Source organism: Artemia franciscana, chromosome 17 (genome assembly GCF_032884065.1).
Source record: "Artemia franciscana chromosome 17, ASM3288406v1, whole genome shotgun sequence".
Classification (NCBI taxonomy): domain Eukaryota; kingdom Metazoa; phylum Arthropoda; class Branchiopoda; order Anostraca; family Artemiidae; genus Artemia; species Artemia franciscana.
The window spans coordinates 5,967,900-5,992,828 of record NC_088879.1 but is presented as its reverse complement, the minus strand read 5'-3'; the positions used below and the strand labels follow the sequence as shown (position 1 = coordinate 5,992,828).

The window sequence follows — 24,929 nt, the reverse complement described above, 5'->3', positions numbered from 1 at the left end:
AACTGCGGTCCCAACCATAAATCCACCACTACATCAGGGGGGGGGGGGCAGGATTTGCCACTGACCCTCTCCTACTCAGTTGTGCTGGTACATGATATTGTAAACACTCATGTACTCCATAATGCTATCAACGTTCAGCACGGTCTAGATGAAGATGCTATCTAGACGGTCTAGACGTGATTCTTCGGAATCGTATTTCAGCTGAGTCAGACGGCTAGATGACGAAATGCTATCTAGACGGTCTAGACGTGATTCTTCAGAATCACATTTCAGCTGAGTTAGACGGCTAGATGAAGAAATGCTATCTAGACGGTCTAGACGTGATTCTTCAGAATCACATTTCAGCTGAGTCAGAGGGCTAGTTGAAGAAATGCTATCTAGACGGTCTAGACGTGATTCTTCAGAATCACATTTCAGCTGAGTCAGACGGCTAGATGAAGAAATGTTATCTAGACGGTCTAGACGTGATTCTTCAGAATCACGTTTCAGCTGAGTCATGTCTAGAATCAACTTTTATTTTATCATTGGCCGTCTAAATTGATTGAAAAGAAAAGTGTTCTCTCCTACATTAGAAATATTTCAAATTTGGAATAGAATAGAATAGAATAGGTTTTATTTGCACAATCTCTCGTAGTCATAAAACTAAATGGCGCTTGTGCTTACAAAAAAGAAAAAAAGGATTAAATCAAACAACAAAAAAAAAAATCAAAAGACAAATAGTTTAAAATCAACAATTGTTATACTTTGATACAAAGAAAGGGATGAATGAGTTGGAAAAACGATTTGTGCGTGAAGGAGGTGCTGCTAATCTGTCAAATTTCTTCAAGCTAGTACTTCGATGTTTCACTAAAACTGGTGGTAGTATCGATCTGTATTTATCACTTCTGAGAAGATATTGGCCAAATTCAAGGATCAAACTGAGACGACGCTCTTGAAGAGAGGGAATTTGTAAAGTGGATAATGCTAACTTATATTCGGTAAAAGCATCGCACAATATTACTTTGACTTCCAGTGTTCAACCTGGAAGGTTGAACACTTGACTAATTTCGGTCAATTTGACTAATTCTAATTTGACTAATAAGGTTGACTAATTTCGAGGGAAGTATCAATAAATAAAAACAGGTCCAATCAGGATGTTTGAATCAAACTCATAATTTGAATCAATTGTAATCAGAGGGTAATCATGAATGAAAACTGGTACACTCTATGGAAGGGAGGGGGACTATCAGAATGTTTTTTTTCTGATAAGGGTTAACTTAAAATCTAAAGATTTGCTCTTTTACGCTTCGATTTTTCGAATCCTGAGGGTTACTCTCTCCCACGCATGGTTTGGTCCAACGTTCATGGACCAATAGTCCCTATACCATAGTCCCACTAATCCTCTTGGGGAGTAAAACATCATGATTAAGCTATTGAAGGCATTGGGAATCTCGATCGGCTGCCAAAAATTAAACGTGAGTAATTCCGCATAATATATATAGTACAAAAGTGGTATTATATAGGGGAATCAAGACAAATAGTTTAAGCATATTTAGAAAATCAAAGTTTTTATTTTTGACAATTTTACAAAGAAATCAAATTTGTAAAAAAAAAAGTGTGGCGGATTTTAGCCTTAGTTCTGATTAAAAAGAAAAGCAAAATATTATTATTAGTAACCTACTACTACTACTACTACTACTACTACTAATAACTCACTGCAGTACCAAACCGCCTGAGGCCAACACAGCTACGCATACTCATCCTCCAACCTAATCTATTCAAGGCCTCCCTCTTTACACCCTCCCAGGAAGTTCCCATTTTCTTTAAATCTTTATTTATGACATCCTCCCAACCCACACGAGGACGACCTGCTCTCCGTGTAGCCCCAGACGGTTGGCCAAAAAGGACAATCTTTGGTAATCTGTCATCCTTCATCCGCAGAACATGGCCTAGCCATCTCAACCTTCCTTTCATTATAGCCCTAGAAAGCGGGATTGAACCACATTTTTCGTACAACCTACTGTTTGAAATACGGTCAGGCAGCCGGGTATCCAGAACAATCCGTAGGCAATTACTCTGGAAAATATCAAGTAAATTTTCATCTGCTTTTTGGAGCGCCCATGCTTCAGAGCCATATTTGACCACTGTCATCACTGTAGCTTCCAATATTCTAATCTTGGTTTGCAGACTTATCTTTCTATTCTTCCAAACTTTTTTTTTTAACTGAAAAAACACCCTGAGCCTTAGCTATTTTACTTTTAACATCTTCACTACTCCCACCGTCTTTACTAATAATACTACCAAGGTAAGTAAAGCTGCCAACCTGATCAATCTTTTCGTTACCCAACGTCAACTTTTCATCTTCACAATAATATATTTAATACATATAATAATATATAATAATATTATTAGTATGTTATTTTTAGTATTTATTATTAGTATGATAAAATACTATACTTTATTATTATAATAAAATATTATTATATTAACGACTAAATAACGCCCAGAAGCAAAAACTGAAAGAGATGCTCATGCTAAGAAAGCTGGTCAGGCTCCTGATAATTTTATCATTAGGGATTTATAATTTTATCATAGGATATAGGGATATATGTAGGGATATAGGATATAGGGTATATATAGGGATATAGGATATATTATATTATATTATATAATTATACTAGCTGTTGGGGTGGCGCTTCGCGCCACCCCAACACCTAGTTGGTGGGGGCGCTTCGCGCCCCCCCCCCAAGCCCCCCCGCGCGCGTAAGTCGTTACGCGCCATAATAGTTACGCGCCATTGTAGTTGTGTCCCTATGTCCCACCTGTTATATATATATATATATATATATATATATATATATATATATATATATATATATATATATATATATATATATATATATATATATATATATATATATATATGGTTTTAACTACGTAAAACTTGCGAATATACAACATTCTTTGCTGTCCCATTGTCTTTGCATATAAATAGATTGTCAGGTTTACCGACTCTTGAACATGCAACATATAATGGTCCATGGGAAAACAATCTGTATTCAGATCTATACCTCATGATTCTAATGATTGCCCTTGAGCTTTGTTGATGGTGATTGCTAATCGACCATTCCCTGTCCCGGTGTCCCGGTCGTCATTTACATCCCCCTGTTTCCCCCGGTGTCCCCGTTGTAGTTGTGTCCCTGTGTCCCGGTCGTCATTTATATTCCCTGTGTCCCGGTCGTCATTTGTATCCCGGTGTCCCGGTCTGTATATACATTCGTTTTTTAGTTTTGTTTTTCTCCTTTATTTTTTTCCTTTTTTTTTCTTTTTTAGCTTATTTAGATTTTTAGATTTTTTAGTTTTTTTATTAGTTTTTAGTTTTTTTTTCTTTTTAGTTTTTTTGTCCCGGTCGTCATTTATATCCCCCTGTTTCCCCCGGTGTCCCCGTTGTAGTTGTGTCCCTGTGTCCCGGTCGTCATTTATATTCCCTGTGTCCCGGTCGTCATTTGTATCCCGGTGTACCGGTCTGTATATACATTCGTTTTTTAGTTTTGTTTTTCTCCTTTATTTTTTTCCTTTTTTTTTCTTTTTTAGTTTATTTAGATTTTTAGATTTTTTAGTTTTTTTATTAGTTTTTAGTTTTTTTTTCTTTTTAGTTTTTTTGTAGTTTTTACCTTCTTTTTAGTTTTGTTAATTTTTTTTTTACTTATGTCCTGGTCGTCATTTATACTCCCTGTGTCCCGGTGCTTTGTTGATTGCTAATCGAACATTCCTTTTGTCCTGGTCGCTTTCTCTTTGAGTGTCGTCATTTATTTTTTTCTTTTTTAGTTCTTTTAGTTTTTACCTTTTTTAGTTTTTTTTATTTTTTAGATGAAATTTTTTTTAGTTTTTTCCTTTTTTTCTTTTTAGTTTTTTATTGGTTTTTACCTTTATGTTAGCTTATTTTTCAGTTTTTTCCTTTTTTTTAATTTTTTTTTATTTTTTATTTTTTTTAGTTTTTTACCTTTTTTTAGTTTTTTTTTTTTTTTTAGTTTTTTAGCTTTTTTACTTTTTTTATTAGTTTTTAGTTTTTTTGTAGTTTTTGCCTTTTTTTAGTTTTTTCAGTTTTTTTTTTAGTTTTTTATTGGTTTTTACCTTTATTTTAGCTTATTTTTCAGTTTTTTCCTTTTTTTTAGTTTTTTTTAGTTTTTAGTTTTTTTAGTTTTTTACCTTTTTTTAGTTTTTTTAGTTTTTTTAGTTTTTTAGCTTTTTTATTTTTTTTATTAGTTTTTAGTTTTTTTTGTAGTTTTTGCCTTTTTTTTAGTTTTTTTAGTTTTTTAGCTTTTTTATTAGTTTTTAGTTTTTTTTGTAGTTTTTGCCTTTTTTTAGTTTTTTTAGTTTTTTAGCTTTTTTATTTTTTTTATTAGTTTTTAGTTTTTTTTGTAGTTTTTGCCTTTTTTTAGTTTTTTCAGTTTTGACGTCACCTGATCCAGTTTTTTCAGGTGACGTCACCTGATCCACGATCCACAGATCCACAGACAACTTATTTTTATATATATAGATAGTTTTTTTTTTTTACTTATGTCCTGGTCGTCATTTATACTCCCTGTGTCCCGGTGCTTTGTTGATTGCTAATCGAACATTCCTTTTGTCCTGGTCGCTTTCTCTTTGAGTGTCGTCATTTATTTTTTTCTTTTTTAGTTCTTTTAGTTTTTACCTTTTTTAGTTTTTTTTAGTTTTTTAGATGAAAATTTTTTTTAGTTTTTTCCTTTTTTTCTTTTTAGTTTTTTATTGGTTTTTACCTTTATTTTAGCTTATTTTTCAGTTTTTTCCTTTTTTTTATTTTTTTTATTTTTTATTTTTTTTAGTTTTTTACCTTTTTTTAGTTTTTTTAGTTTTTTTTGGTTTTTTAGCTTTTTTACTTTCTTTATTAGTTTTTAGTTTTTTTTTGTAGTTTTTGCCTTTTTTTAGTTTTTTCAGTTTTTTTTTAGTTTTTTAATGGTTTTTACCTTTATTTTAGCTTATTTTTCAGTTTTTTCCTTTTTTTTTAGTTTTTTTTAGTTTTTAGTTTTTTTAGTTTTTTACCTTTTTTTAGTTTTTTTAGTTTTTTTAGTTTTTTAGCTTTTTTATTTTTTTATTAGTTTTTAGTTTTTTTTTGTAGTTTTTGCCTTTTTTAGTTTTTTTAGTTTTTTAGCTTTTTTATTAGTTTTTAGTTTTTTTTGTAGTTTTTGCCTTTTTTTAGTTTTTTTAGTTTTTTAGCTTTTTTATTTTTTTTATTAGTTTTTAGTTTTTTTTTGTAGTTTTTGCCTTTTTTTAGTTTTTTCAGTTTTGACGTCACCTGATCCAGTTTTTTCAGGTGACGTCACCTGATCCACACATCCACAGACAGACAGACAACTTATTTTTATATATATATAGATTATAGGGATTTATAATTTTATCATAGGATATAGGGATATAGAACATAGGGATATATATATATATATATATATATATATATATATATATATATATATATATATATATATATATAGGGATATAGGGATATAGGATATATTATATTATATAATTATATTATAGGGATTTATAATTTTATCATAGGGATTTATAATTTTATCATAGGATATAGGGATATATGTAGGGATATAGGATATATTATATTATATTATATAATTATATTATAGGGATTTATAATTTTATCATAGGGAATTATAATTTATCACAGGATATAGGGATATATATAGGGATATAGGATATATTATATTATATTATATAATTATATTATAGGGATTTATAATTTTATCATAGGGATTTATCCCTACATTGTGGGAAATCCAGAGTTACATTGTAATAACGAACGATTTCGAACCTTTACTGACTTAGCTTATTCATTGAGGTTATTATTTATATATTCATTATTATTATTGATTTATATATTATTTATTTCCTATTTATTCATAGTATTACATAGTTATAAATCAACAAGGACTGCATCGAGGTGGGAGGTATTGTACCATCCCTAAGGGCTAGATTTTTGTCAACCTCTCTCCCCCCTTTTTCCCTCTTGGAAAAATTAAAAATCATTATCAAAAAATTTATTTTTGGCATTTCAGTGTAAAGAATGGACACGTTTGTGAAAACAAACCAGAAATTTCTTCAAAAGCTGTTTAAAAAAAACAAAATCGCTTGGATGGTTCTTATGATTTCTGCAAGGGAGGTTTAACATTCGTAGTTAACTTTGGCTGGAAATTCAGATTGGTCGTACTTACCTAGCTCAGCTGAAGCACCAAGGACATCAAAAGGAAAACTTTTTTTTAAGGGTTGAAACTACATATCTGCATCGAAAATCGTTTGCTTCGAAAATTGAATTCCTGGGTTTTCCTAATTTTTAAGACGTATATGGTTGTACAATTTTCCACTTACCAATTTAAAGAATCAGACTCCATTTTTAGTGGCCTTTTTTTTTACCAATCTTATTATTGACTGAAAAAAAAATTATTTATTAAACATAATTCTGCTATCTAAACCTTATTTTGTGTTCTAGAAATGTTAATGTATTTTTTTTCCATGCTCTACCGCTCTGTAAGTTTTTCAATTGATTAGTTAATCGAAATCCTGCTAGACCTTTTTTCGTGGTATAGACATTTTTATTTATTGTTTTTTACCGTTTTGTAATTTTTTTTAAGTTTGTATACCTTGTGTTTTTTCTTTCTTTAATCTTTCAGGGACTAGCTATAGGCAATACTCCTGAGTTAGCAAAAGCTCACAATTCTCACGCTGTACCTCAAACTCAGCGATCTAGCAACTCAGAACGTGGAATTAGTTCAACTGGTGTGACTAGACAAGGTCAGTCTGAAACATTCCATTTCGTGAGCTATGTCCCTGTTGAAAACCGATTATACGAATTAGATGGACTCAAACCCTACCCAATAGATCATGGTGAGTTTATACCGAGTCATTATGGTAAACCTTGATTAATAATTTTTGTAAGTATTATTAGTAGTTGCAGTGATCTAGTAGTATTTGTCTTTAGAATAGCCTTCAATGTTGGAATAGTCTTAGCAGAAGTAGCAGTGGTTGTGATGATTAAGTCGTGTGAAGGGAGTTGTTGATTGGGCGAGCCCTGCCCAATAGATCATGGTGAGTTTATACCGAGTCATTATGGTAAACCTTGATTAATAATTTTTGTCAGTATTATTAGTAGTCGCAGTGATCTAGTAGTATTTGTCTTTAGAGTAGCCTTCAATGTTGGAATAGTCGTAGCAGAAGTAGCAGTGGTAGTGATGATTAAGTCGAGTGAAGGGAGTTGTTGATTGGGCGAGCCCTGCCCAATAGATCATGGTGAGTTTATACCGAGTCATTATGGTAAACCTTGATTAATAATTTTTGTCAGTATTATTAGTAGTTGCAGTGATCTAGTAGTATTTGTCTTTAGAATAGCCTTCAATGTTGGAATAGTCTTAGCAGAAGTAGCATTGGTTGTGATGATTAAGTCGAGTGAAGGGAGTTGTTGATTGGGCGAGCCCTGCCCAATAGATCATGGTTTGTCGATATTAATCCATTGTTGTATATATATATATATATATATATATATATATATATATATATATATATATATATATATATATATATATATATATATATATATTATATTGTAAACCTTCTTCTAACTATATGGGTTTACGTTTATATCATCTAATATTGGTATGCATTGACTGGTAAGCGTGTAGCCGAATCTTTAAGAGCTAAGGGTTTACGTGGGAGGAGATAGAAGAAGAGTCTCTTTACTATAAACTATTCTTTTATTCTAAAAGTCTATTATATATGATTTGAAAACAAACACAAGAGAAGAACTTTACAGAAGTACTGTACGAGAGGAAGTAACTTAAACACTATATAAAATGATAGTATATAATATATAATAATATATAATATTCAAAATGATTTCCAAGGCTCTTAGAAATACATTCTATTATATTAAAATTGTCCAATTTCCATCTGGTATCATAAACTTAGTTTTTCTTATTCTTGTTTCCACAAGACAAAGCATCATAAATTCTATAAACCCGTGTTCTACTTAGAGTTTCTAGAATCCAATATAAATTTCAAAGATAAACTTTGCAGCGATTGTGATTAGTGTATTTATTTAACCCAAGCTCCTATAAAGAAAAGTAAAGCAATATAAGCAAGCATAGCACACATGCAAGAATAAACACAAGCACTAGCAAAGCAATCATAATCACTACATCTCTCTTTTTCTCACTTCAAACTTATATGTTCACAATACACCAGTACTGCACCATATGATCACTAGCTGAGATGTCATTAAGTTTATTTACATCCAGAGAAGGCTTAAGCCTTGCTCCTCTATTGTTTATTCTAAGTACACCTAAGGGTTGTTACACTAGTAAATCTATTATCACACTTAACACTTTTTTTAATGAATCCGAGAAGGCGCTAGGCTCACTTCTCTGATATGTACTCCTGGTATACACATTGTATACTTCTCACTTCACAAAATCATTTACAGGTTCAATCTATTTGGCGGGTTGATCACTCTTTCAGATCGTGTTCTTGCGCCGACTTGGGGGAGAGGTGCTGCTCCGTATGTCTGAATTGAGGCTTCAGAAGAGGTGAGCTCTGTCCCCATTCGGTCTAGTGGTGCTGAGGAGCGCAGCGGTGATCTGCTGAGCTGATTTCCGGGTGGTGACGGTGGATTTTCTTTGTTTTGAGTAGAAAGTGGGATCGAAGATATGACAGTTAGCCCACCAAGGTCTCAAGTCTCCAAGTCAATGCCAAGGTGGCTCGAGAGGACAACTCTATTCCGTTTTGTGACAGACTCATCGTCTGTCTCAACTATGGAGGATCGAGGGGCCTCAGACTGGGCAAATACTCTTGCTGGGCTCCAATCGCCACCCGGAGTTTTCTGCACTTATACTGGTTTCCTACTTCTACTGATGGAAGAGGTCTAGACGTCGTATCATACTGACACTTCTGTTGTCTCTGGAGAGCTGTGTGTTTCTCCAAAAACTTGTGATTGCTGACCACTTTCTTTTTTAGGTGGTCAGTGATACATGACAGAAGTGTCCTCAATTGACGGTTCATCAGAAGCTGGGACGGCGAGGCTACTCCATCCACGGGTGTGTTCCTATGTTCGAGCAGTCTCAAACTGTTTTCTGATGCCTTCGTCATGAGGCTCTTTGCTGTCTGGACAGTTTTCCACAAGGTCGATTAGGCTTGAGGTTATGTGAGTGAATCCCCATGTCCTGGCAAAATCTTGGAATTCAACCGAAGAGTACAGAGGGTCATTGTCAGATATTAGTATAGATGGAGTGCCATATGTGGTGAAGTGTGATTTAAGTTTGGAAATGATAGCCTTTGACGTAGTAGGGCTGAGTTTGTCTGCTTAGATAAAACGGCTATGATAGTCCACTGTTACAAAAAAGTCATTATTATGGAGCGTGAATAGGTTGGATGCGACTTTTTGCCAAGGAAACCAAGGTTCGTGACTGGTCATAGGCTGTCTTTGGTTTGATGGCATGCTTCTAGCACTTGTTTGGCAACTACGAACATACTGCTCAATGTCTGCGTTCAGGCCTGGCCAGTAAACCAGCATTCTGCCTCTTTGCTTGGTCTTTTCTACTCCCAAGATGAGCAGTAGACGGGTCGGGAATGTGTTTTGCGATGTAGCTAACACTCCAAGGAGGGCAAGCAGCTCTTCGCGACTCTGAGGTCGGAGGATCTCTTCGATGGCTCTCAGTTTTTCTGGGTCCGGTTTCATGCCATCGGCTCCAATCACGTGCCTAAAATAGCATACGCTGCTTGCACTGAATCTGCATTTGTCCTTGTTGAATTTTACACCTTTTTCTAGTGCTCTTTCCATAACGGCTCGGAGTTTCTCATCATGCTCTTCTTGGGTTGCTCCATACACCAGGATATCATCGATTATGATGGCTAGTCCTTTCTGCCCTTCAAATGCTTCTTCCGTAGGGCGCGTATGGAAGATGAGTTTCATACGTAACTCATCTTGTGCTGAAAGTAAGCCAAAGGGCACTCTTGGGAATCGATAACGCCCGAATATAGTGCTGAATGTTGTCATCTCAGATGCAGTTACAGAAAGGACTAATGTCGCGTACCCTGACCGAGCATCCATTTTGCTGAACACCTTTGCACCATGTAAATTGGCTGTAAGGTAGGCATGGGATGGTAGGCATGCCTACTCTTCTAAGGTAGGCATGGGATGGTAAGGGCGCTTTATCCATTTGTTGAGGTCTACTGGGTCTATACATATCCTTAAGTTTCGTTCTTCTTTTCAATCATCACCATTGAATTTACCCATGTTGTGGGCTCCGTGACTGTGTTAATAATTCCGTCTTTTTCTATTCTGTTAAGTTCGTCCTGGAGTTTATCTTTTAGTGCCTCTAGTACCCTTTTGGTCGGATAGACGGTTGGTATTAACCCATCTTTTAGATGGATGTTGCATTCCCCTTCAAGTCAACCAATGCCTTCAAAGAGGCTTTTGTACTTCTCGTCTATACTTGTTTGTTCTGCATTAACATTGAGTACCAGTTTGATGAGGTTCATTCTATGCTGGATCGATATACCACTATTGGGGTCGATGCTGAGTCGACTACGTAGAATCTGTGAGTACCCCTAGGATACTGTTTGTGGCTACTGGTAAGATCACAAGTGCCAATGACAGGGATCCTAGCACCACAAAAGCTGGTCAGTCGCTGATTAGTTGGTTGCAGATTCGGTTTTGGGTCAAGCTTGTCAAAAATGTTTCTGAGAATGACAGTCGCTCCGTGTGTGACATGACAATGACAATGACATGGGTCCCTGTGTCAAATTTGTTGGCTGGAAGCTGGCTGTTTAAGGTCAATGGGACAAGGGCTTCATCTTTACCACTATCTTTGCAAATGCCATACAGGAAAATTGTTTCCTGGTCATTGACTGCCTCTCTAAATGTATTTTGCACTAGGAATTATATTTTAGCAGGCTCAATCTTCAATCCTACCACCAGTAGATGTGATTGTAATATATTCTGCATCGATATTAAATTGTCTGAAAACAATAAAATATCATCAGCACACGACAAGTGGCTAATGTCGACTGGCTGTGACTTATGTGGGTAGGTGCTGTGTGGCTGTTATAAAAATAGGGGGGTTAAGAACTGACCATTGTTTAACTCCACAACGTAACTAAATTTGATCTGAAAGTTGCTCCGCTCTCTCGAAAAAATTCTCTCAGACGAATTACTATGTCGACCAGACTTATGAATGGGTGCATTCCACTACGCACCAGCGATAAAATATGTGGTTGTGCAACTATCGAATGCTTTTGAAATATCAACTCCGCACACAAAAAGTTGGTTTTTGAGGCTATTGTGTATGTGAGCACAACAAAACCAAAATTGTCATTTTAGCCATTATTATTGAAAACATAATTTTGCTATAAGCTAACAGAAATATTCATAACTATTTAGTGAAACTGAGAGTTTCTGAACATGCCTTGAAGTTTCACTTTCACAAGAAAAATCTGGCACTAATTAAGTTCTAGTTAAGATAAGATTCTAATTAAGTAGGAAAAAGTCTTACTGTAAGCACGAAAGGAGGCCAAGCTGACTTTTTTCAATAAATCTGTAATATGAGTCTCCACATCTCTGCTCGAGTAATACAGAGCTTTGACCGCCTCTACTTCACGGTAGCTTTGTCTAATTATGTTTTCAAACCGACCAGTACATGAAGTAATGGGTGTATTACATCGTGGGCATCGACAAAACCCAACCTCATGTTTATTTTGGGTCATCCAATAATCTATACCCTCTAGCTCAATCGCATGGTTACAATCAGGAAGGAAAATAAACCTAAAAAATGGAAATGTGTTTACACAATATTCACCCTCAATAGGTGCAGGACTTATTAAGCTACTTTTTTATGATATTTTATGAAAAACCTTTGGAAAAACCTTATGGAAAACCTAGGCTTTCCTAATAAATGTTCTCCAACCAATAGCCTCAAAAACTTCAAAAACTATTAAATGTTTTCTCCAATGTTTCTAGAAATCTAGCTTGTGTATTTTGAACGCCTCTAAACGAAGTTCATTACCTGAATACTCGTGGAGAATCCATCATTCAGCAATCGGATTTTCAATTGATGTTTCTGCCTATTTTTGCTAAGAGTTTCAGTTATAAAAACCTGAGTTAGAAAATACATATATATATATATATATATATATATATATATATATACATATATATAGTATATATATATATATATATATACTAGCTGTTGGGGTGGCGCTTCGCGCCACCCCAACACCTAGTTGGTGGGGGCGCTTCGCGCCCCCCCCCAAGCCCCCCCGCGCGCGTAATTCGTTACGCGCCATAATAGTTACGCGCCATTGTAGTTGTGTCCCTATGTCCCACCTGTGAATATAGATATATATATATATATATATGGTTTTAACTACGTAAAACTTGCGAATATACAACATTCTTTGCTGTCCCATTGTCTTTGCATATAAATAGATTGTCAGGTTTACCGACTCTTGAACATGCAACATATAATGGTCCATGGGAAAACAATCTGTATTCAGATCTATACCTCATGATTCTAATGATTGCCCTTGAGCTTTGTTGATGGTGATTGCTAATCGACCATTCCCTGTCCCGGTGTCCCGGTCGTCATTTACATCCCCCTGTTTCCCCCGGTGTCCCCGTTGTAGTTGTGTCCCTGTGTCCCGGTCGTTATTTATATTCCCTGTGTCCCGGTCGTCATTTGTATCCCGGTGTACCGGTCTGTATATACATTCGTTTTTTAGTTTTGTTTTTCTCCTTTATTTTTTTCCTTTTTTTTTTCTTTTTTAGTTTATTTAGATTTTTAGATTTTTTAGTTTTTTTATTAGTTTTTAGTTTTTTTTTCTTTTTAGTTTTTTTGTAGTTTTTACCTTCTTTTTAGTTTTGTTAATTTTTTTTTTTATTTTAGTTTTTTTATTAGTTTTTAGTTTTTTTTTCTTTTTAGTTTTTTTGTAGTTTTTACCTTCTTTTTAGTTTTGTTAATTTTTTTTTTTACTTGTGTCCTGGTCGTCATTTATACTCCCTGTGTCCCGGTGCTTTGTTGATTGCTAATCGAACATTCCTTTTGTCCTGGTCGCTTTCTCTTTGAGTGTCGTCATTTATTTTTTTCTTTTTTAGTTCTTTTAGTTTTTACCTTTTTTAGTTTTTTTTTTAGTTTTTAGTTTTTTTAGTTTTTTACCTTTTTTTAGTTTTTTTAGTTTTTTTAGTTTTTTAGCTTTTTTATTTTTTTTATTAGTTTTTAGTTTTTTTGTAGTTTTTGCCTTTTTTTTAGTTTTTTTAGTTTTTTAGCTTTTTTATTAGTTTTTAGTTTTTTTTGTAGTTTTTGCCTTTTTTTAGTTTTTTTAGTTTTTTAGCTTTTTTATTTTTTTTATTAGTTTTTAGTTTTTTTTGTAGTTTTTGCCTTTTTTTAGTTTTTTCAGTTTTGACGTCACCTGATCCAGTTTTTTCAGGTGACGTCACCTGATCCACGATCCACAGATCCACAGACAACTTATTTTTATATATATAGATAGTTTTTTTTTTTTTACTTATGTCCTGGTCGTCATTTATACTCCCTGTGTCCCGGTGCTTTGTTGATTGCTAATCGAACATTCCTTTTGTCCTGGTCGCTTTCTCTTTGAGTGTCGTCATTTATTAGTTTTTTCCTTTTTTTCTTTTTAGTTTTTTATTGGTTTTTACCTTTATTTTAGCTTATTTTTCAGTTTTTTCCTTTTTTTAGTTTTTTTTATTTTTTATTTTTTTTAGTTTTTTACCTTTTTTTAGTTTTTTTAGTTTTTTTAGCTTTTTTACTTTTTTTATTAGTTTTTAGTTTTTTTTTGTAGTTTTTGCCTTTTTTTTAGTTTTTTCAGTTTTTTTTTTAGTTTTTTATTGGTTTTTACCTTTATAGTTTTTTTAGTTTTTTAGCTTTTTTATTTTTTTTATTAGTTTTTAGTTTTTTTTGTAGTTTTTGCCTTTTTTTAGTTTTTTCAGTTTTGACGTCACCTGATCCAGTTTTTTCAGGTGACGTCACCTGACACATCCATCCATCCATCCACAGACAACTTATTTTTATATATATAGATATATATATATATATATATATATATATATATATATATATATATATATATATATATATATATATATATATATATATATATATCCAGTAAGAACGATAACACGATAATATTAAAATTTTCATAATTATTTTGATATATATATATATATATATATATATATATATATATATATATATATATATATATATATATATATATATATATATATATATATATATATATATATATATATATATATATATATATATATATCGAGCTAAACCAGCCAGGTATGAAGGAGGGGTCTTGGATCGTTACTAATTTTCCCCTCATAAAAGAAGAAAATCCTAATGCTTTGGCTTTCCTATAGTGCTCAAATAATTCGCATCTTTTCCCATATTTTTAGAAAATTGAATTAAAACCTTATTAATATAGCAACCTTCAGCAATAAAATTCTGCCTCTATATCTTGCATTAGATAGATTATAAAACTTGCATTTCTAATTAAGATATTTCATCAAAATGCATAATTATCAATGTCCTAGTTTTTGATATTTGAATTTTGATAATTTAGAATCGACAACCTTTCTCAGAGTTATGACTTTCCACTCGAAAAATCAATGAAAACCTGATGTCAAACTACCAACAAAATCAAAATCTAAAAACTGATATTTAGACAAAATATCGTTCTGAATAAAAATGGAATAGTTTTGGGCATCAAGTCATGGCTAATTGTAGAAAAAGCCAAGACAGATAGTCCAATTGAGTGAGAGGTAATTCTGGCATTACTCTCATTATTGATTCCGCAATTGAATTGTCGGGACAAGAAACTATTATTTTGGATGCTAGAATTTACATGTCTATTGCTAATTCACCAGGGCTTTAAGCACCTAATGTAATTATCAGCAGTTTGCAATTTGGATTATCAACCGGACAGTTTCACTACCAGAGCCAAGGTTTAAAATTGGAGTGCCAGAATACAAGCAAAAATAAATTATTTCATCATGATGAAAAATGAACACTTTGACAGTGAGCAGCATATATAGTATTGAATGAAAACAAACCAAAAAATAAATTTAGTTTTTTTTTTTAATAGGTAAACCAGAATAAAATTGAATACCTAGGCTTAGAAAAAAAATATTGTGCAATTTGAACCCCTGCACCACTTCGAAAACCCAACTGATGGTCCCCCTTATCACATTTTGTTAATAAATATGGGAGTAATTTTTTTTTTCAAATAACTTACTAATACAGAACAAAGTGATATAGGTTTATATGATGAACATTGTGAAGGATCTTTGCCTTTCGTGCGTATACATACTACTTTACCTTCTCCCATCAAAGAAGGGACATAATGCTGGGTTACTATTACTTGATATAATAAGCACCATTTAGCAGCACCATACAGATGATCTGGTAACAAACCATATGGCTTTGGTGCCTTTTCACATTTTAGTAATTTAATTTGGATCAAAACCGAAGATGAAGAGAAACAAACTAGTTTCTTATATGGGTTTAACTGAGAAAAATGTTTATATAACAATTCATGATCACTTAATTCAGCTGATTGTGGATTAAACGAAAATAATGAAGTACAGTGTTTATACAATTGTTCTAGCGGGATTATACCATTGTGTTTATACCATTGTTCTAGTGGGATTACGTCAAATAAACCAGCTGGTGATTGGGTTAATCTGTTAAATTCTTTAAAAAGTAACTTTAGATTATTCCTAATCTTTGTTTATTTATCTATTACTTGTCGTTTCTTCCAAGTTGCATGGCATAGTGGTTTTTATTGTTGTTGTTTAATTATATTTTTTTCTTTTTTTTCTTCTTGTCCTTCTTTTTGATTTTAGTGCTATTATTTAATGTTATGTTTAGTCTCCCACTAAACATAACAATATTTATAATGTTAAATGAGCCTTAACATTATAATAATGGAGCCTTTGTGAGGGTCAAATTATAATTTTTTTTCTATGTTTCCTTTAAATAAATTGATTGATTGATTGCCACTATTGATTGAATGATTGATTGCCACTTTAAATAAATTGGTTGATTGATTGCCACTAACTTTATATACTTCTTTTTTGCCGATTTGACTATCTGGAATAGGGGGCCATTTCTTGGTCGGTCACATTGACCCCAAGTAGGATACCATAGCCAATGTTTCTGTTTTGCTTAACCCAAGCCTGTCCCTGTTTTTGTGTATTTTATGCACTCTAATAATAGGAACTACAATGGAAACCGCAATTTTCATAACATAAACTGTTTTGGCACAATACATATCTAATTCCAGCAGACAAAATTTTTGAGACGGTGACAGGCGGCAGAAAGGAGTTCTAATTTTATTGAGAACTAGCTGTTCTCAATAACCCCAACACCTAGTTGGTGGGGGCGCTTCGCGCCCCACCCCCGCGCGCGTAAGTCGTTACGCGCCATATTAGTTACGCGCCATTGTAGTTGTGTCCCTGTGATTCTAATGATTGCCCTTGAGCTTTGTTGATGGTGATTGCTAATCGAACATTCCCTGTGTCGCCGTCGTCATTTATATATCCCCCTGTGCCCCCCGGCGTCCCCGTTGTAGTTGTGTCCCTGTGTCCCGGTCGTCATTTATATTCCCTGTGTCCCGGTCGTCATTGGTGTCCCGGTGTCCCAGTCTGTAATTTCTCTTTGAGGGTCCCGGTCGTCATTTATATTCCTTGTGTCCCGGTGTCCCGGTCGTCATTTGTGTCCCGGTGTCCCGGTCTGTATATACATTCGTTTTTGAATTGGTCTTTTTTTTAGTTTTTAGTTTTTTACCTTTTTTTAGTTTTTTTTAGTTATACCTCATGATTCTAATGATTGCCCTTCAGCTTTGTTGATGGTGATTGCTAATCGAACATTCCCTGTGTCCCCGTCGTCATTTATATATCCCCCTGTGCCCCCCGGCGTCCCCGTTGTAGTTGTGTCCCTGTGTCCCGGTCTGTATATACATTCGTTTTTGAATTGGTATATGATGAAATAAATTTTTGTGTTTTTCCCCTTTTTTTCTTTTTAGTTTTTTTTGGTTTTTACTTTTTTTTTAGTTTTTTTAGTTTTTTTTTCTTTTTTCTTTTTAATTTTTTTTGTAGTTTTTACCTTTTTAGTTTTTTTTTATTTTTATTTTCATTTTTTTTAGTTTTGTTTTTCTCCTTTATTTTTCAGTCGACAAACATGACGTCAGTCGACATACAAACATGACGTCACTCGACACACACACACAGACAACTTATTTATATATATATATAGATATAATTTAATAAGCATATAAGTTAACGTCTATCTTATCCCAAAGCTGTTCCTGAAAACATTTCGACCTCCTATGCATATGGCAAACAAAAATTTTAAATCAACCGACACTTCTTGGTGAGAATGATCAGCATAAAAAAAATGCATATAAACAAATTTTTGATGCGTTATTTAAATTTTTTGTGCCACCCTCCCCCCCCCCCAATTCTGAAAAAAAAAAATTCAAAAAATAGTTTTCATTGCCTGTCAGTGATGAAAATGGATCAAATTCATTGAAATAAGCTATTTTGAACGCGAGGAACGTCTAGCTAAATCCTGTAAAGCTTGAAGGATTCTGGTTAATTTTAGTATAACCAATTCTTAGTTTATTCTGAAAATCAGCAACCTCAAGCAGGGGTACAAACTCATGAAAATGTAGGAGGGAGGGGGAAGGGAGAGAAAATTTTGGTCGATTAAAAAATGAAGATGCAAAAATTAAAAATCTAGGGGTCTTTTTTGCTGTTGTTTTTTTTTTTTTTTTGATTTTTTTAAAAATGAAAATATCAAAAAATGTATTTTTCAAGATCTAGTGGGGCAATTGCCCTCTTCCTTCATCCCCTTTATTTGCAACCCTGAGCAAAACCGCAGCTTTGTTCGTTTACTATTAACAATCATATGGATAGTGTAGTGAAGGGGATGCATTAAAAGAAAATTGAGTTTAACTTTTTTATCTAACTTGAGTAAATTATAGCCAAGGCCTTACAAAAATGTCGGCCATGGTTTTGGGCAATTTTAGCCGTAAGTTTATTCTTAATGTCTAAAAGTGCCCTAAAACGGATAGCTGATACTTAGGAGCAAATACTAACCCCAAAATATAAAAAAGGGGAAAATATATAAAGAAAGAAAATGTCTAATGAAAAAGGCAATACAAAGCAAACACTAATCCCAAGTCAATGCAACACAAAAATTAGTTTAACTGAAAAAGAACCACAACTCAGAGCATTACTTCGGTGTTTGTCATTAAAAAGTAAATATTCACACTTTTCAGTGTTAACCATCTTTTTTTTTACTTTTTTTTAAGGTCCATGGAGGTCAGATGAGCCTTGGACTGAGTTGTTTCGAAGGATCATTTTGGAGCGGATTTATCAGGCAACTCCTGGAGTTGACCACGATATATGTTTTAGTCTGCTGGCTGTTGTACCTGATAGAAGAGTGGCGTTGTCCCGAAAATTGTCACTACTCTGTGCAAATAGGTAGGTTGATGCCAAATCTATAAGATAAAATCTTGCCTGCTGGGTTTGTAAATTATGTCTTTTTGCTAGATTTTCGTGGTATAGTTCAATGCCTCGACCAGCCGCCCTGGCCGAGTGGGTTGGTGCGCTGGATTCGGGATCCTGTGTCTGAGAGGACGCGGGTTCGAATCTCGGTGTACCCAATTCTTCAGTTTGGGACGGGGGTCAGTGGCGTGATCCTGTAAGCTTAGCTAGAGTCGACCCAGCTCTAAATGGGTACCTGCAGAAATCTGGGGAAGGTAAACAGGAAGGGTGTGCGAAAGCACAGGTTGGCTGGCCCCCAACCCCCCATTGCACTTCCTGGCTGAAGGGCCCGATACGGACTGTAAAGTCTAAATGCCGGATCCTTAGTTCATTGAGTGTGAGTAACTTACAAGACTGGGAACTGGTGCTAGTATCGAAAAAAAAACATCAATGCTATCTAGCTTTGCCAACACTTGGCACTTTTTCAGTGTAATAATAAGGATAATTAGTTTAATTAGGGTAATTGGTAAAATTAGTACAGCAATAAGTGTGTTGTCTCAGTTCCTTATAGAAAAAGCGATTACAAAGCTTGAATTAATGACAAGTGCCAGATGGTGTTGATGGGTTTTTTGCCGACACTAGCGCTAGTGTTATCACCTAAAAGTTACCCACACTCTTTGGCATAATTCTTGAAAATTGGATTTTCATATTCGCATACAATTTTCCGTCTTTTTATAACATTTTTCATGTCTTAAATTTTTCTGAAAGTTTTGTATTCGTAAAAACTGAGAATTTTAAGTTCAAAGAAGAAATATATTTTAGTCTAAAGACTCTTTTACATAATGGGAGAACGGTGATGTAAAGAAAATTTATCTTACTCTGTGTAAATCCTACTCTGTTTCTCGACTTTACAATTTCTTGTAACAAATCAAATATGATTTGTGGCATTGTGACAGATAATGCTACTTTCTCGTAAGCAGCCTAGAGTTATAAGAATGGCTTATTTTCAGGCAAATTGTAGCCTAAAAACTGTTTTACTTGATAGGAAAGTGGTATTGTTTCAAAAATTTAGCCTACTCTAAGTGAATGGGAAAGTCGATTCGAAATCTATGATGCAAAATCTTTCCTGCTAGCTTTAGAAATTCTTTCTTTTTTTCTAGATTTCTGGGGTATAGTTCACGAAAATTGGATATTAAAATCACACCTTCAAGTTTTAGCCTATTTCTGAAACTTTTTAAAAACTGAAAATTTTAAGAAAAAAAAATTTTAGCTTATAGGCTGCTCTACCTGAGAAGAAAGTAGCGGTGTTTCTGAAATTGGACTAAAAACGGAATGGGAGAGTTAGTGTGAAATTTATCAGGTTTCGTTCCCTTTTTTTTGTGGCTTTATAATTTCTTGTATTGCGCCTTTTTAGTGAGTAGCCTGGCTGTAAAAATCGCTCATTTTCAGGCAAATTGTAGACCAAGCGTTACAGCAGCTGTGCAAACTTCAGTCAAGAAAAAAAAGTCCTTCGTCAAATCTAATTCCCCAGAAAGACCCATGTGCTAGTTCAAAGCAATCAGCAAAGGAGACATCTATGAAATTCGAGAAGTGCGAAAAGTTAGATAGCAATGGTAATCTTATTTATCTTTTAATGCACTTCCTACACTATCTATATTGTCGTTAATAGTAAACGAACAAAGCCCTCCTTTGGAATAGGAGTGCTAATTCAGGGGGCAGGGGAAGAGGGCAATTGCCTCGCTGGATTTTGAAAAACATCGTTTCTTGTATTTTCATTTGTAAAAAAAAATAGCCCCTAAATTTTCTAACGTTTTTCTAATCGAATAAAAATTTGTCTCCTTTAATATAGCTTATTTCAATGACCTTGATTGATTATCATCACTGACAGGCAATGGAAACTAATCTTTTCGAAAGAGTGGTTTTCATTAGTAGTAGCGACGAAGTAGTAGCGACGAACTGTAATTGACTGCATTGATTGCTTTATTGGGTGCAGGGTTTATTCAACATATTGCGACCATTTGATTATTCTCTTATCAGGTTTTCGCCCCTTACTTAATAGTCAAAGTATACGATTTTTGTATTTTCGTTAATACAAGTCTTTATTGTTTGTTTTTTTCTGGTTCCATTGCAACTGAACCCATGTAACTGAACCCTCGTGCAACTAAACTCCGTGTATCTCAACCCTCGTGCAACTGAACCCATTGAAAGTTCATCTTAATAGTAAAAGTTTGTTGCGGAAATCAATTTCTGTTTTATTTCTCTACCACTAATATGGCAAGAAACATCTTAAAAAACTGTTTAAGGTAATTTGAAAGTTGATATTTACATTTACGCCCTTTTTATAGTTTCGTCATGATAGCACCATCATATCATATGATAGCACCATCATATCATATGATAGCACCATCATAAAATGCCTTATGGCACCACAGTGTAATTTCAGTGTAATTTCTGTAGGGTAAAGCTTGAAACCATAGAAGGTCTACCACTGAAATCCTCATGGTTGAAAACCATTAAATTGGTGTTAGGATCTCCCTCTTGATTGAATGCTCCCCTCTCAGGGGGCATTTTTTCCCCTCTCAAGGGGAAAAAATGTTTTGCAAAAACTACCTAGTGAAAAAAAAGTTTGTTCAAATACAATGCTATTTTGTTAATGATAGATGCTATTTATTTTCATGTCAAGGCTAAAATTAATTACGAACAAATTCCTAGGAATTACGAAAAAGTGTTTGATACCCGGACATGTGCTTGTTTTCTTTTTCATTTATTCCTGAAACTTTCTTTCAATTTGGAAACTGGGATCGCCCAAATAGGTAATATAAGTTAGAAACTGAGAATGAAGCGAGAAGAAAATTTTGAGGTTCCAATCAGCGCTAGTTCTAATTTATTCTTAGCCAATCAGCGCTAGTTCCAACTATTTCTTAGCCAATCAGCGCTAGTTCCAACTATTTCTTAGCCAGTCAGCGCTAGTTCCAGCTTAAGCTTAGGCCTTGGGTTGAGTTGAGTCAAATAGAGCTTGATTTAAATGGGGGTTTAGTTATATAATGGTTAAGTTATATGGTGTTTGATTTAAACAGGGGTTCACTTAAATATGGTTGAGTTGTACGTGGGTCTAATTAAATGGGGTTGAGTTGCACGGGGGTTCAGTTAAATGGGGGTTCAGCTGCGCGAGGGTTCAGTTGCATGGGGGTTCAGATAAATGAAATTGAATTGCACGGTGGTTTGGTTGAACGAGGGCTTAGTTGCACGGGGGTTGAGTTACACTGGGATCCAGTTATACCTTGGCTCAGATGCACGAGCGTTCTGTTAATTGGGCTCAGTTACATACAATTCTTTTTGCTTAGGTGGAATAGGAATTGAATGGTTATGTGCGATTTTGCTACCTCTGATGACGCCTCTTATCAAAAGTCGGATTGAAAGTTAATAAAAGAGGCTTTTTTGTGCTTAGGTCCATATCATCTTCTTGTTTCATTAGTTTGATACATTAAATTTTGTATTTTTTTTCCTTTACTTTGTGCTACTCTACATTTTACGTTATATAGTGGGTTGTAAATAAACCATTGCTATTATTATTCCGGTGGTGATAGTATTTTCTGCATTGTGTTCTCTACTTTGGCACTAGATGTTTTGTTATCAATGTTTCACTCAGCACTTGGTATTTCTTATTATATATACTAGCTGTTCGGGTGGCGCTTCGCGCCACCCCAACACCTAGCTGGTGGGGGCGCTTTGCGCCCCCCCAAGCCCCCCTGCGCGCGTAAGTCGTTACGCGCCATTGTAGTTGTGTCCCTGTGTCTTACCTGTGATATATATATATATATATATATATATATATATATATATATATATATATATATATATATATATATATATATATATATATATATTTTTTTAACTACGTAAAACTTGTGAATATACAACATTCTTGGCTGTCCCATTGTCTGTGCATATAAATAGATTGTCAGGTTTACTGACTCTTGAACATGCAACATATAATTGTCCATGGGAAAAACAATCTGTATTCAGATCTATACCTCATTATTCTAATGATTGCCCTTGAGCTTTGTTGATGGTGATTGCTAATCGAACATTCTCTGTGTCCCCATCGTCATTTATATATCCCCCTGTGCCCCCCGGCGTCCCCGTTGTAGTTGTTTCCCTGTGTCCCGGTCGTCATTTGTGTCCCGGTGTCCCAGTCTGTAATTTCTCTTTGAGTGTCACGGTCGTCATTTATATTCCCTGTGTCCCGGTGTCCCGGTCGTCATTTGTGTTCCGGTGTCCCGGTCTGTAATTTCTCTTTGAGTGTCCTGGTCGTCATTTATATTCCCTGTGTCCCGGTCGTCATTTGTGTCCCGGTGCTTTGTTGATGGTGATTGCTAATCGAACATTCCTTGTGTCCCGGTCGCTTTCTCTTTGAGTGTCCCGGTCGTCATTTATATTCCCTATGTCCCGGTGTCCCGGTCGTCATTTGTGTCCCGATCTGTAATTTCGTCAGTCGACAAACATGACATCAGTCGACACACAAACATGACGTCACTCGACACACAGACAACTTATTTATATATATATACTAGCTGTTGGGGTGGCGCTTCGCGCCACCCCAACACCTAGTTGGTGGGGGCGCTTCGCGCCCCCCCCAAGCCCCCCCGCGCGCGTAAGTCGTTACGCGCCATAATAGTTACGCGCCATTGTAGTTGTGTCCCTATGTCCCACCTGTGAATATAGATAGATATATATATATGGTTTTAACTACGTAAAACTTGCGAATATACAACATTCTTTGCTGTCCCATTGTCTTTGCATATAAATAGATTGTCAGGTTTACCGACTCTTGAACATGCAACATATAATGGTCCATGGGAAAACAATCTGTATTCAGATCTATACCTCATGATTCTAATGATTGCCCTTGAGCTTTGTTGATGGTGATTGCTAATCGACCATTCCCTGTCCCGGTGTCCCGGTCGTCATTTACATCCCCCTGTTTCCCCCGGTGTCCCCGTTGTAGTTGTGTCCCTGTGTCCCGGTCGTCATTTATATTCCCTGTGTCCCGGGTCCCGGTCGTCATTTGTATCCCGGTGTCCCGGTCTGTATATACATTCGTTTTTTAGTTTTGTTTTTCTCCTTTATTTTTTTCCTTTTTTTTTCTTTTTTAGCTTATTTAGATTTTTAGATTTTTTAGTTTTTTTTATTAGTTTTTAGTTTTTTTTTCTTTTTAGTTTTTTTGTCCCGGTCGTCATTTATATCCCCCTGTTTCCCCCGGTGTCCCCGTTGTAGTTGTGTCCCTGTGTCCCGGTCGTTATTTATATTCCCTGTGTCCCGGTCGTCATTTGTATCCCGGTGTACCGGTCTGTATATACATTCGTTTTTTAGTTTTGTTTTTCTCCTTTATTTTTTTCCTTTTTTTTTCTTTTTTAGTTTATTTAGATTTTTAGATTTTTTAGTTTTTTTATTAGTTTTTAGTTTTTTTTTTTTTTTAGTTTTTTTGTAGTTTTTACCTTCTTTTTAGTTTTGTTAATTTTTTTTTTACTTGTGTCCTGGTCGTCATTTATACTCCCTGTGTCCCGGTGCTTTGTTGATTGCGAATCGAACATTCCTTTTGTCCTGGTCGCTTTCTCTTTGAGTGTCGTCATTTATTTTTTTCTTTTTTAGTTCTTTTAGTTTTTACCTTTTTTAGTTTTTTTTTAGTTTTTAGTTTTTTTAGTTTTTTACCTTTTTTTAGTTTTTTTAGTTTTTTTAGTTTTTTAGCTTTTTTATTTTTTTTATTAGTTTTTAGTTTTTTTGTAGTTTTTGCCTTTTTTTTAGTTTTTTTAGTTTTTTAGCTTTTTTATTAGTTTTTAGTTTTTTTTTTGTAGTTTTTGCCTTTTTTTAGTTTTTTTAGTTTTTTAGCTTTTTTATTTTTTTTATTAGTTTTTAGTTTTTTTTGTAGTTTTTGCCTTTTTTTAGTTTTTTCAGTTTTGACGTCACCTGATCCAGTTTTTTCAGGTGACGTCACCTGATCCACGATCCACAGATCCACAGACAACTTATTTTTATATATATAGATAGTTTTTTTTTTTTTACTTATGTCCTGGTCGTCATTTATACTCCCTGTGTCCCGGTGCTTTGTTGATTGCTAATCGAACATTCCTTTTGTCCTGGTCGCTTTCTCTTTGAGTGTCGTCATTTATTAGTTTTTTCCTTTTTTTTTTTAGTTTTTTATTGGTTTTTACCTTTATTTTAGCTTATTTTTCAGTTTTTTCCTTTTTTTTAGTTTTTTTTTATTTTTTATTTTTTTTAGTTTTTTACCTTTTTTTAGTTTTTTTAGTTTTTTTAGTTTTTTAGCTTTTTTACTTTTTTTATTAGTTTTTAGTTT

General features: G+C 34.3%; 1 protein-coding gene and 1 long non-coding RNA gene across 2 annotated transcripts in view; one reads left to right on the top strand and one right to left on the bottom strand.

Moving 5' to 3' along the window:
* The window catches only part of LOC136037741 (ubiquitin carboxyl-terminal hydrolase calypso-like), a 94,475-nt gene that overhangs the window by 24,982 nt on the left and 44,564 nt on the right, over positions 1-24,929 (top strand). Inside the window, exons 4-6 of the mRNA XM_065720520.1 lie at positions 6,684-6,897; positions 18,400-18,571; positions 20,024-20,187. Of these exons, the coding sequence (XP_065576592.1) occupies positions 6,684-6,897; positions 18,400-18,571; positions 20,024-20,187 (550 nt within the window). The remainder of the gene's footprint in view (positions 1-6,683; positions 6,898-18,399; positions 18,572-20,023; positions 20,188-24,929) is intronic.
* Positions 12,769-14,105, bottom strand: LOC136037606 (uncharacterized). Its single transcript, XR_010619977.1, has 2 exons — positions 12,999-14,105; positions 12,769-12,906 (listed from the first exon to the last, which is right to left on the bottom strand). It is a non-coding gene; the product is annotated as an uncharacterized LOC136037606 (long non-coding RNA).